The 13,809-nt window shown below is 38.9% G+C and overlaps 1 protein-coding gene across 1 annotated transcript in view; it reads left to right on the top strand.

The window, feature by feature from the left end:
• gmds (GDP-mannose 4,6-dehydratase) overlaps positions 1 to 13,809 on the top strand; it is a 635,450-nt gene that overhangs the window by 554,360 nt on the left and 67,281 nt on the right. The window contains exon 9 of the mRNA XM_073024208.1: positions 8,351 to 8,447. Within this exon, the coding sequence (XP_072880309.1) occupies positions 8,351 to 8,447 (97 nt within the window). The remainder of the gene's footprint in view (positions 1 to 8,350; positions 8,448 to 13,809) is intronic.

Genomic DNA, 13,809 nt, shown 5'->3' with positions numbered 1-13,809 from the left:
GAAATATGCAGAAGGTCAGGCAGCATCTGTGGCGAGAAAAAGAGCAGACATTTCAACATGTGTTGTTCAAAGGTCACTGCTCTGAAGTATTAACTATGTTACTCTGCCTATTGATGCACCTGTTCACATAAGAATTTACAATATCTCTTCTTCCTACTATATTTTACTGCTGTACTATTCATCCAACTCTACATACAGTTAGTTTTTTGCCTTAGGGTCAGTGTAAGGGTTGAGAAAGTTAGACGGTAAAATCTGAATATGATATATCTCGCATCTCCATTGGTAGAATTTTATTACGAAGAAGTAACATAAAGTCAGGTTATGATGTGACCATGATACAAATACCTCACTGCATTTCACACCCTGATGTCCAATTGGTCTATTTCTGGAGTGGAGCTCATTCCCATTACCACCTGATTTGCAGATCGAACTGACAGCAATGAGTAAGGTTCATTCCACTGGAGTATGATTTTATCAGTGGACATTATCAGTTTTCACTGGACTGCTGAAAGTAAATCATAATACAAATAAAAACAACAGCAGCCTCAATTTGAGCTCTGCTCAATATCATTTATCTCTTATTTTTATTATTTATTTTTGTGTTTGCACAGTTCATTGTCTGTTACAAATTGGTTGTGTGCCTTTTCTGTTGGGTGCAACTTTTCATTGAGTCTATTTTATTCTTGCATTTACTGTGAATGCCTGCAAGAAAATGAATCTCAAAGTGATATATTGTGATATATATACTTTGATAATAAATTTACTTTGAGCTTTAAACTTTGAATATTGATAGATTGGCTCACTTTGATGGTCCTGGGTGGCTCATTAACTTCTGAGTTACTTTATCCATACTGGTACCCTCTTTATCATTGGTAAGTGTAATGTGGAAATGTTTCCAGCAAGCTCTTTGAAAACACATAGGGCACATTTTAATATTTTCTTGTAAATTTCAAATGCACTGTTATTGACATGAGAGGAAGATGTGACAAATTATATTTAAGTACCAAAAGAGAAATGGAGAGATAAAGAGTTAGAATAAAAGGAGTCTGAAAGAAAAGGTAAGAAGAATGTTTTAAAAGTCTTTAGGAATAATTCTGTAGGAGTGAGGGTTGTAGATCTAACTGTTCCTTTTCTAGGCCTCTACAGCTGTGTTTTATGTCAAGATCATAAATAATCTCATCAATGGTGCCCTTACTTCTGGTTCTGTGTCTTGTATGTCTGTTGTAAATCCCAGTCACAGAGCAGTTACCAACAAGACTCAATTTTTGTGAAGCTTATGGTAATGCAGCACAAATCATCCAGCCGTTTCATACCAGTTTTGAACACATGGCATATCTCTGTATCTTGCCTAAAATAAATTATCTTATCAGCATTAATAATGGCTGGTACAGTTAATGTATCATGATTTTTACAACTTCTTGCTCATTTCTCCCACTTTGTTCAGGCCAAACTAATTTTTCTGCCACCCCTTATCTGTACATAAAATATTTCATTGTCTTTAGAAGTGCATTTCTTATTTTTGCACCCGATTGCCAACCAATTAATTGCATCTGTGGCTCCCTTGTAATCTTTTTTTAAGAATTGTAGATTGCCTGGCTTCTAGGTAACAGTCAAATCCAAAAACCAATGGAGCTAACTAAAGAGTTTTCTAATAGTTTTGGGAAAATAAATCTTCACTTAATGTCTTGATGAAGAGTCTTGGCCTGAAATGTTGACTCCTTATTCCTCTCCATAGATGCTGCCTGGCCTGCTGAGTTCCTCCAACATTTTGTGTGTGTTACAATGGGCTTCCAGCATCTGCAGAATCGCTTGTGTTTTCACCTAAGGTTCACCGCTTTATCATTAGAGTTGCAGGTTCATGTTGAAGTACCTGGTACTTTAAGACTTATCAAACTGCTTTAGAACCATGGGTATCCTTAATTATTTGCATATTTCGTAACTCCTCCTCTGATCTTAAACATTTGATCCCTAGCTTGGACTTGCTTTTCTCCTCTTCCTGAATAAAAGACCAGTGGTTAAAATGGAATTTCCTAGGAACTAATCATCATCCTAACCAATGTAATTTTAGATCTTGGTGCTGTGAGATCTGCTCTATTTATATTTCAGGGCAGTTTCCACGGCAGCTGGAATAACAAAAGAATGTGCACAAGCAGTATAATTTTGTGATTGACCACTGTAACTTCCTGCGTGCCTGAGAACAACGCATTTTAGGAGAGAAAGGGAAAAAGCACTTTATCTGACCGGCAAAGGTAGTCTGATGTGTGCTGTGAGACTCACCATTTTTGCCGGTAATTCTGAAGCAGGGTTTCCAAATGCATTACAGTTTCAGGAATGGAAGACTAACCTCATGGACATTGGTAGGACCAAGCCAAGAGGTGAATTAAATTGTTTCATTTTATGATCTTTCGATCTTTGTTTTTTGGTCCCAGAAATTCTAAGAATATTTTTCAACAGATGTTGGGGTCCGTGCAATTAAACCAGTTTTGTTTCTTGAAATTAACCTTGCTAACAAAGTGGTTTTAGCATTATGTTGTATGCATAGGACAATAGGTACAGATGCATTATTTATCTTTGGAGGGGATGATATTCACTGATGTTTATTTTCATTTACAATCCCTAAGCAAGTGAAGCAGACAGTGCTTGCATAAAATGAACCTAGGCATATCAACACCAGGCTGTTTTTTATTAAGCTTAGCATTCACCTCCATCATCCCCTCAGTACTAATCAATAAGCTTCAAAACCTGGGCCTCTGTACCTCCCTCTGCAAGTGGATTCTTGACTTACTCATTGGGAGAGGCACAGAGCAAACACCATCTCTAAATTTGCCAATAGCACAACTGTAGTCTGCAAAATCTCAGATGGTGACGAGAAGGCATACAGGAGTATGATAGATCGTCTGGTTGAGTAGTATTGCAATTACAACCTTGCACTCAACGTCAGTAAGAGCAAGGAATTCACTCCAGACTTTAGGGAGGGTAAGTTAAGGAACACAGACTAGTCTTTATAAAGGGATTATCAGTGGAAAGGGTGAACAGCTTCAAACACTTGGTTATCAACATCTCTGTAGACCTATTCTGGGCCCAGTGTGTTGATGCAATAATGAGGTGGACATGCCCATGGCTATATTTAATTAGGTGTTTGAGCAAAATTAGTGTATCACCTAAGACTCCAGCAATTTTCTACAGATGTACCATGAAGAGCATTCTAATTGTTTGCAACAGTATCTGGTATAGAGGGGCAACTGAACAGGATTGGAAAAAGCTGCAGAAAATTGTAATCTCAGCCTGCTCCATCATGTTCACTAGTCTCCCCACCATCGAGGACATCTTCAAAAGGCAATGCCTCAAGAAGAAGGCATCCATCTTTAAGGACCCCACCAGCCAGAACACGTCCTCTTCTCATTACTACCATCAGAGAGAAGGTACATCAGCCTGAAGCCACACACTCGATGTTTTAGGAAAAGCTTCTTCTCCTCCACCATCAGATTTCTGAATGAACAATGCACTACTGCTGTCGCAAAACAACAAATATCACGAATGTGTTAAGTGATGATAAACCCAATTTTGACTCTAATTCTGATTCAAAGTGAACTGTAATAGCATAGCTCTTATCTTGTTAAGCAGCCTCGTGTGTGACTTCTTGTCAAAGGTCTTCTGAAAATCTAAGTAAACAACATCCACTAACAAAGGATGTTGGGAATGGCAAGGGTGGAGCACCATGTGGGACAGGAGGAGTGCCAGGTGCTGGGGGTGGGGGAAGACGCGGTGAGGTGGTGATGGTGGTGCAGGTGCACATGTAACCAGACCCAAGACAGCTGGCAAGGTCATTTGATCACAAACAACTGGTTTATTGATCATTACAGAATGTCTCTCTGGTGCTTCCTGTTCCATCCCCTCTCCTTTCCCCTTTTTCCAACCATGATTCCTTCTCCCTGCCCCTTCCCACTCACAGTCCATAATAAAGACCCATATTAGAATGTCATCAATTGCATATGTCATGAAATTCAGTTTTTTTTTTTGCAGCAGCAGCAGTGCAATGCAACACATATAATTACGACAGTAATGTGCAGAAGTGTTAGGCACCCTAGCCTAACACATGTACCTAAGACTTTTCCAAATACCCTGAAACCTCATCCTTAATAATGGACTCCAACGCTTTCCAACCACTGAAGTCAGGCTAACTGGTCTATAATTTCCTCCCTTCTGCCTCTCTCCTTTCTTAAAGAGTGGAGTGACATTATCAGTTTTCCAGTCCTCCAGGATCATTCCAGAATCCAGTGATTCTTGAAAGACCATTACTGATGTTTTCACAATCTCTTCAGCTACCTCTTTCAGAAACCTGGGATGTAATCCATCTTGTCCAGGTGACTTATTTACCTTCAGACCTTTCAGTTTTCAAAGCACCTTCTCCTTAGTAATAGTAACTGCACTCACTTCTGCCCCCTGGCACTCTCGAAATTCTGACGTACTGCTAGTGATTTCCACAGTGAAGACTGATGCAAAATACTTATTAGCTTCATTTGCCATTTCTTTGTCCCCCATTGCTACTTCTCGAGCATCATTTTCCATTTTCACCTCTCTTTTACTCTTGAAATATCTGAAAAATCTTTCAGGTTTAAGATGGTGCTACCAAAAATCTGCGACAGCTTTCTGGTAAATCATAAGGCAAGTTAATTGACTGAAAGCATTACTTCATCTTTAGGATGTATCCATGCTGCGCTTTACAAATTCCCTCCTTTGGGATGCAGCACCAACCTGATTAGTCGTAATCTATCTGTATATTGAAATCTCCCATGACTATCATTACATTGTCCTTTAGTTATTCCTTTTGTATTTCCTGTTGAAATTTATATCCCACATGCTGGCTACTGTTCGGGGGCCAGGATGTGGGATAATGAATCAGGAAACAGTCATACACTATTTCTAGGAACATGCTGCCCTGCTCCAGTTTTGCTTTGTTTCTTTCCTCAATCAATAGGAAAGTAACTCAGATTTTGCTAGATGAAGTTTTAGGTATTTTCAGTCAAAGCTACAAAGTTTTATTTCTTTCATATTTTCTCTTGTTTAGGATGACTACAATTATGAATTAATAAATAAAAGCCCTGCCAAAATGTAAAAGTTTCATTCTTTCCTTCAGATGCAGTATGGTCTATTTGTAAATAAGAAGGATGTGGAAGCTTTGGAGAGGGTGCAGAAGAGACGTACCAGGATACTGGCTAGATTCGAGTGCATGTCTGATGAGGAAAGGTTGAGTGAGCTAGGCATTTTCTCTTGGCAAGAAGAAGGATGAGCGGTGTCTTGATAAGAGGTTGAGCAGATAGACTGTGGGAGGAAACCGAAGCACCGGGAGGAAACCCACACAGTTCGTGGGGAGAATGTACAAGCTGCTTACAGACGGCACCAGAATCAAACTCCAAGCTCTGGAACGCCCCAAGCTGTAACCGTATTACGCTAACCACTATGCTACCATCGGGTTAGGAAGGAAGACTGATTAACCAGCAATATAATGGTGCTGAGGGAGCAGGAACTGCACTACACTACAGCATTACCCTGTAGCTGAAAAGTTACACCTGCTGGATGACATACAACAATATTCATATAAAGTTTTATTACTTCATTATTTTAAGATGTTTTATGTTCTCCTTCAACATAAATAACATAAGAAGTGACAATAAGGAAGGTTTCTGCAAAGAAACATATACTGAGTACCTATATAAGGGAGCCAAGTGGCTCAGCAATAACTTCCGCATATCTCAGATGGCAATTTATGAGTTTGAACCCCATTGCAGTGTGTTTTAAGGATGAGTTTTGTTTGTCACATGTGCATCAAAATATACGGTGAAATGTGTTGTTTGCATCAAATCAACTGAATGATAATTGTGTTGAGCAGCCGTGTCTCCATACTTTCGGTGTCATAGCATGTCCCCGCTAACCCTAACCGTCTGTCTTTTGGAATGTGGGACAAAGACAGACCACCAAGAGGAAACCTACATGGTCATGGGGAGAACATGCAAACTCTATTGAGACGGTGGCAGAAATCGAACCCTGATCTTACAGCTTGCCCTGAAAAGCATTGCGCTAACCGCTGCACTACTGTGCCACCCTGAATATTAATGGAAATAACCGTTACCATGCTGGTTGTTAGTGCAGTGGAGAGTTTTCGTGTCAGAGGTCAGATGAGGCATGACACCAAGGTTCTAATTACCCTTACAGTGTCTTGGGACGCTGTTTATCAAGTAAGAATCTGGACAATGTGCGCAAACTGGTTATCATCTATGCTCATGCTCATTTAAAGAGGCACTTCATTTGCTGTAATGTGCTTTGAGGCACGCTTATGAAACATGGTTTCCTCGGCTGCCTCGGGAAAACAATCTCCAGCCCCACCAAACGTGACAAATTGAGGCGTGAGCCCACCTCGACCCCCTGTATGTGTGGATGCTGTGTGGTTTGTTACCCTGTTACAAATTAGTGCCACGAAATAACGGATATAACACTGCATACGATTAAAGGATTTATCTTTGTCATTCTTAATTTGACTAAAGGGTTAGTAAAGAAAAGTACAAAATAAAAGGCCCATTTCAATGAAACAGTCTAATGTGCACAAGTTGGAGCTCAGTTTCCCCAAGTCACTGATCCTCAATCGCTGTCACCCCAGGCTTCATTGAATCACGGTCCCACTCCGGGTCGAATCCTACGATCTCTTCTCTCTTCCCTCTTCATCTGCTCTCGGACCAAAGCCCCAAGCCCAAACTTAGTGTCCCTCACAAGAGAAACCTCGCCTTCAATTCGACCATCCTAACTGGATGTTCTCCTCATCTCTCATCATCAACAATAACGTAAACAAAAGCTGAAAACAAGCAGCTCTCACAGAACTGCCAAAGTGAAATACATTCCGCATAACAGTAAAAATATGACCCAGGACATTACACTTAGACGGTGAAAGTCACTATATCAGGACTATTTCTTTCAGTTTCTTCTGTTAGGTTATATTCAGATAACAATGTTTCATACGCTCGTAGATATTAAACTCATGTATTTGTGCAAAATATAAGCAAACAATTTTGAAAATTATTTTCTGGTTTAGGAGTCTAGGAAGTCTAGTGGTGAGACCTTCTCAGTTATCTCCTTTGAATGCAGAGTAGAACATAGAGCAGTACAGCACAATACAGGCCCTTCGGTCCACTAATGTATGCCAACTTATATAAACCTACTCCAAAATCAAACTAACCTTTCCCTCCTACACAGTTCATAACTTTCTATTTTTCTTACATTCATGTGCCTATCATAGTCTCATAAAAGACCCTATTTTATCAGCCTACACCACCACACCCAGAGGTATATTCCAGGCATCTACCACTCCCTGTGAAAAACTTACCTTTGACATCTCCCTAAAGTTAATTCCATTCATCTTAAACACACACCCTTTGGTATTGGTCATTGTCACCCTGGCAGGAAAAATGCTGGCTGCAAAGTCTGTCTATGTGTCTCATAATCTTATACGTATCTCTATCAAGACCCCTCTCATCCTTTTTCACTCTGAAGAGAAATGCCATAGCTTGCTCAACTTAGCCTCATAAAACAGATTCTCTAATCCAGGTAGCATCCTGGCAAATTTCCTCTGCACCCTTTCTAAAGCTTCCACATCCTGCCTCTTAAGACGCAAGGAGAAATAAACACAATACTTTTAAGTGTTGTTTAACCAGAGTTCTATAGAGCTGCAACATTACCTTGAAGTTTTTGAATTCAGTCCTTTGACTAATGAAGGCCGGCACACCGTACAACTTCTTAACCACCGTGTTAACTTGCGCAGCAACTTTGAGTGATCAAAGATCCCTCTGTTCTTCCACAGTGCTGAGAGTCCTGCCATTAACCTTATATTTTGCCTTCAAGTGTGATCTTCCAAAGTGTATCACTTTACACTTTTCCAGATTGAACTCCATCTGCCACTTCACCGGCCAACTCTGCATCCTGTCTATATCCTGTTGTAACTCACAACAACCTTCTACACTCTCTGCAGCACCACAAACCTTCGTGTCATCTGCAAACTTACTAATCCACTCTTCCACTTCTTCATTAAAATCATTTATAAACATCACAAAGAGCTTGGGCTCCAGAACAGATCTTTTCAGAGCATCATTAGTCACCAAGCTCGAGGCAGAATGCACTCCACCTACTTCTGCCTTCTGTGAGCAAGCTTGTTCTAAATCCACACAGCCATAATTCCATAGATTCTATCAATACAGTGATAAATTATATCTGTTTGTTTATGTATACATAAAGTATTTCATAATATGCAAAAAAGTAAAGTGATTCATCATTAAAATGTTTAACTATGTTTTTATTTTTCTAGATGGGAAGGTCACGGTAAAAATGAAGTGGGCAAGTGTAAGGAAACAAACCAAATCCATATAAGGGTGAATCCCAAGTACTACCGACCTACAGAAGTGGTAAGAATATTCAAAAACAGAGAATAAAGCATGATTCTCTTAGAGTGAATTGCATCAATTTACTGTTTCTAATGTTGCTTTTTGAATCGTCTGAAATTGCAACTTGATTCCAAAAGTACTGTAGGTCAGTAGGTGGTGTGAGATGCACTTATAATAATTACACACTCACTATTGCTGTCAATTCTGAAATATATCATTTGATGGTTTACACTTGCCTCTGATTTTATTACATTGTGCTCAGTTCTGTTTTAATTGTTCAACATAATTTCCTTTATATTTCTCTGTTTTCTTCATTTTGCATTTATAAATTTCCTTTTCAAAAATGAAATGAACAGGAATTTGCTAATTATTTAGTAATTCTTTTTTATACTTTCTGACAACACACAAAAAAGTAGCAAAAATCAACCTTACCAATTAATGACAACATGCCTACTCCCAGTCATCAGCAACTTGATAGGAAATGTCATCAACATTTACCATCAGACTTTACTCGGTGACAATTCACCACTCATCCATGCCCAGTTACTCAGATTTAGTTGCCAGTGAAGCACTGCCCAAAATGATTGGAATTTATTCACATTTTATACCAATCAACTTGAACTCCTGCAAACATCTGGTGTTGATTGCCTTAATTTAGAGCCAGAAATGCAATCTGTAGTAAAGTATACTATATTATGTATATTAGTGTGTGTTTTGGTATTCTTGATAACCTGGTGCACACTCCATTTCACGTGGTTGCATCTGTTTTACAACTATTTGCTGGAGTCAGTCTACTAGCTTGAAGGTTCGAAGCAGTAGTGGTGAGTTCATGTGGGATATTTAAAAAGTTACTATTTGAGAATCAAAAGTTCTTTTTCAAACTCATTAAATTGATAAATTGGTTTGTTATTGTCACATGTACCAAGGTACAGTGAAAAACTTGTCTTGCATACCATCCATACAGATCAATTCATTGCACCAGTGCATCAAGGTGGTACAAAGCAGTAACAGAATAAAGCACAGAATTAAGTGTTGCGGTACAGAAAAGTTGCAGTACAGTTGGATGTAAGGTACAAGGACTCAATGAGGTAGATCATGAGTCAGATCCATCTTATCATTCTAGTCTTGTAACAGTGAGTTAGAAGCCATTCTTGAGCCTGGTGGTATGTGCTTTCAGGCTTTTGATGCCAGAGCAGAGAAGAAAAAAGAGTCTCCAGGGTGGAAGAAAGAAGTGTAGACAGGGTCCATGGAGGAGAGGCTGACTTCCTTCATGCACTGAGCTGTGCTGCTCTCTGTAATTTCTTACAGTGACAGGCAAAGCAGTTGCCATAACAAGCCATGATGGGCAGAATTCTTTCTACAGTGCATTGATAAAAATTGATGAAGGTCAAAGGGCATCTGTCAAATTTCTTTAACCTCCTGAGGAAGTAGAGGTTCTTTGCCATGATGTCACTATAGTTGGACCAGAACAGGCTATTGGTGATGTTTGCTCTTAGAAACTTGAAGTTTCTCAACCCTTTCACCTCTGCACTACTGATGTAAATAGAAGCATGTACACCCCCCCCCCCAAGGTCAATGACAAGCACTTTTGTTTTGCTGACGTTGAGGGAATTGGTTCTTGTCATGAACCACGTCATGAGGCTATCTCCTTCCAGTATTCCAACTCATCATTATTTGAGATGTGGCTCAGTACGGTGTTATCACCAGCAACTATTAGAACAGAATCTGGTCAGGCATTCATAAATGTACAGGGAGTAGATTAGGGGATAGAGGGATGAGAATGAAGCCTTGTAAAGCACCAGTGTTGGGAATAATTGTGGCCAAGATGTTCCTGCCTATCCTTGCCAATTGCCGTCTGTGGTCAGGTAAATCAGTAGATCTGATTTGTCACACTTATTAAAGAGACCCCTGCTAGCTTTAGACTAAATATCAGCACATTTTATGTCAAATGATATTTTACTCAATACCAAACTACTAATTAATGAAAAATATTTATTTTATTAATTATCAAATAAACTTTCATTTGTGTAGAAGTCCCACTAATTGCTTTATGTCTGAGGGAGTATAAATATTTTATATTGAAGACCCAAAGACTGCAAATTCATTGCAAAAAAACAGAAATGATAGAAAAAGCAGCTGATCAGACAGCATCTGTAGGTAGATGACTTTTCCTCAGAACATTAGAAATTTTAAAAAATCACAAGGTATTCTGGAGATGTTGGAAATCTGGAGTAATGCACATAAAATGCTGGAGAAACTCAGCAAGTCAGTCAGCATCTATACAGGGGAATAGTTGCTATTTTGGGCTGATCAGAACTCTAATGATGAAGGTCTGAGGGCAAATCATTGACTGCTTATTTCCCTCCATATATACGGACTGATTAGAAATAAAACACACCTTAAGTTTCAGAGAAGGAATCTGATTCAGATAGGGATGTGAGTCAGGGTGTGTCATAAGGTATGAGTCAGGATGGTGACTCGTAAAAGGCAAATGACCCACAAGATGAGGGTGCCAACAGAGAGATGGTGAAGACTTGTAAGACTTGCTATTCACAGCTGATTGTCTAGAGCAGATGTAAATAAGAGATTGCTAAAGACAGATGAGAGTAAAATAAACAATGACAGTACGAAAAAAATAGGATGGAAATACCCAAAGATTTGACAGCATCAAAGCACAGAGAAAAACTAGACCTTTCAGCTAGTTTGTGCACAAAATGGAAGGGATGGTTTTCTGACCATGAGCTTCTGGTGAACTGTCACATCAATTCTCCATCCCACCCCACTCTGACATCTATGGGCGTTTAGACACCCCAGTGAAGTCCATTGTCAGGACAAGGAATAACATTTCATTTTCCAAGCTGGTGTATTACTACTCCCAAAAACTGAATTCAACGATTTCAGAAAAAATTGCTGGCCAGGCATCATTGCTTAGCAGTGTTACTAGGTAGTTTCAAAGCCTACTTATCAATCACTATCACTTACTACTTTCAATTCAGTTAGTATTCACCTAAGCATTGTAATGGTTTAACTTGTTTTCATACTTGGGGAAGTCATAATATCGCTTTATAGCCGCCACATGTATCTCTCTGGCCAATGATGCATTTTCATAATGCAGTGAGTAATTGCTATAATAAATCTGGCCCATGTCGTAATTTTAGCAACCTCATGGAAAGTGTAGTTAATGCTTGATAAGAAAGTCCTTATGCTGTTTTCAAGGCACACCATCATTATTTTAATTACTAGAATACATATATCATTTCTGCTTAAATTCAGTCAAACCTAAAGCACATTAATGGGATGGCTAGTAACGTCACTTTGCCATCACCATGATAGCAAAGGTAAGCTAAATACTTATTATTTTATATTTGTGCTCATTCATGAACCCATGACCATTATCTTATTATTCCTTTTTATTTCCTTCGTAATTTATATTAATTGTATGTCTATACACCATATTTTTTTAGTAGCATAAGCAGTTTTATACTTATTGTAGATTTTTTTTCCAACTCTCAAAAAGCTTGGTTGATGCCCCATTCACCACGATCGCAGCCGTTAAAGATGGCAGCTCACCAGCAACTTTTCAGGGCAGTTAGCAATAGAGTATAAAGGCCTTGACTGCAAAGCCCAGATTCAGAAGATAAATAAGTAATAATAATAACCTTTTCAACAATTTTCAATTGAAGTTACTTTGATTTGTATCTTTCTCTGAGCTACATTTTCATCTCTTGTTCAAGATTAGAAATTTTCTTTAGTTTGCCTCATGTAGTAACTTTTTGTGATAAAACACTATTGTCTCATTCACAATGTTCTGAAGTATGAAGTCAGCACAGCCTTTTCTTCAATGTAGTTAGCAATTGTTAGCAGCATTCTGCCAGAAATATCCTGTAATTCCTGAGTACTATGTAGTATCGGGATTCCTTTTTTTTTTCAGACCATTTGTGACTTCGATTATGTCATTGTACTTTCAAATCTGTGAAGCCACTTTTCCCAGAAGACAGAACTGCTGATGGCTTGGAAAGCACACTGATAACATGAGACTAGTTAGGCAAAGTTATTGCTATGTTAACAATATGTAAATGCACTAAACATACTAAAAACTGTTTATGCAAATCTATATTTTCAACATTGGTTCACTTACACAGACTCCTATTAGGTTAAGCATTAAAACTTGCTATCATCTCAGCATTTGCAAGTAGACTGACTCATTACAACACAGGATAAAAGGGATCCTACTTAACAAGGTAAAAATTAGCAGTAAAGTACCTTCTCAGGCTACGCCCACACTACACTGGATAAATCCGTAACCGAAGCTTTTTCTCTTTGTTTTTACCCTTCGTCCACACTAAAGCGGCGTTTTCGTTCCCCGAAACCAGTGTTTTTCAGAAACACTGCCCAAGGTGTGTAATTTTGAAAACAGCACTTGGGCAGATCAGTGGATGGGGTAACCGGAGAAATCTGAAAACGCTGTTAGACAGCAGCCCGCCACTTCATTGTTTTCTTGAACGCAACCTAACAATTTCAGAACAGACAGCAACGAGACTGAAGCCAGAAGAGTTAGAAATGTACTCACCAAATACTTTGACCCATAACTTACTGAATAAATAAGTATACTTACTTTGCCCTGTTTTCTGTCCTTGTTTGTAACAGCCTAATGTAACATTGGATGGAAATACAAGATAATACTGATGCAGACATGTTTTATATATTTAACAAGGGGCTTTATTAATGCAACAGAGTTCGTCAGTTTTTCAATGTTCGTCGTCAGCTGGGTCATACTGTCCATGAACTCCCTGTCGGTTGCCTCCATTCACTCCAGTATTTGTTTTCTTCAGTTTTAAGTCCTCCTGCACAAGAGCCAACAGCTGCCCGTCATTCAAGTTATTCTAGTCTGTAACTGAATAAACATGCACCGTCTTTCACAGCGAAATTCGACACCGAACATGTCGCTTGTTTTCGGTTAATGTGACCTGCGCATGTGCAGTAGGAGGAGATTCGCCAAAATATCCATTTTAATGTGGACAGAGATATTTTTTAAAACGCCTAGTGTGGACGCCTATCATTTTTACGTAAAACTGGTGTTTTCAAAATTATCTGGTCTAGTGTGGACGTAGCTTAAGTGTTCAAAATATTAGTAGCTGCACTTAAAATGCATTCTTTCACATTGCCATGTTAATTGTGACTGGGAAGTTATTGATACTTGATTAATAGTGTCTGGAAGTTCATCAGCTTTATTAAAGAAGAGTTAGTGCACCATAGCACTGTTCACTTGCATTGTTTTGGGCTGCAGATTTAGGATCGTTATTTAAAATTACAATTTTAGTCCAACAGAGCAAACATGTTTTCATGAGACACGCAATCAGGCATTTGTTCTCCTGCAAAACAT

Source organism: Hemitrygon akajei, chromosome 20 (genome assembly GCF_048418815.1).
Source record: "Hemitrygon akajei chromosome 20, sHemAka1.3, whole genome shotgun sequence".
NCBI classification, from domain to species: Eukaryota; Metazoa; Chordata; class Chondrichthyes; order Myliobatiformes; family Dasyatidae; genus Hemitrygon; species Hemitrygon akajei.
The sequence above is the reverse complement of the archived record's forward strand: the minus strand, read 5'-3'. Positions and strand labels throughout refer to the sequence as shown.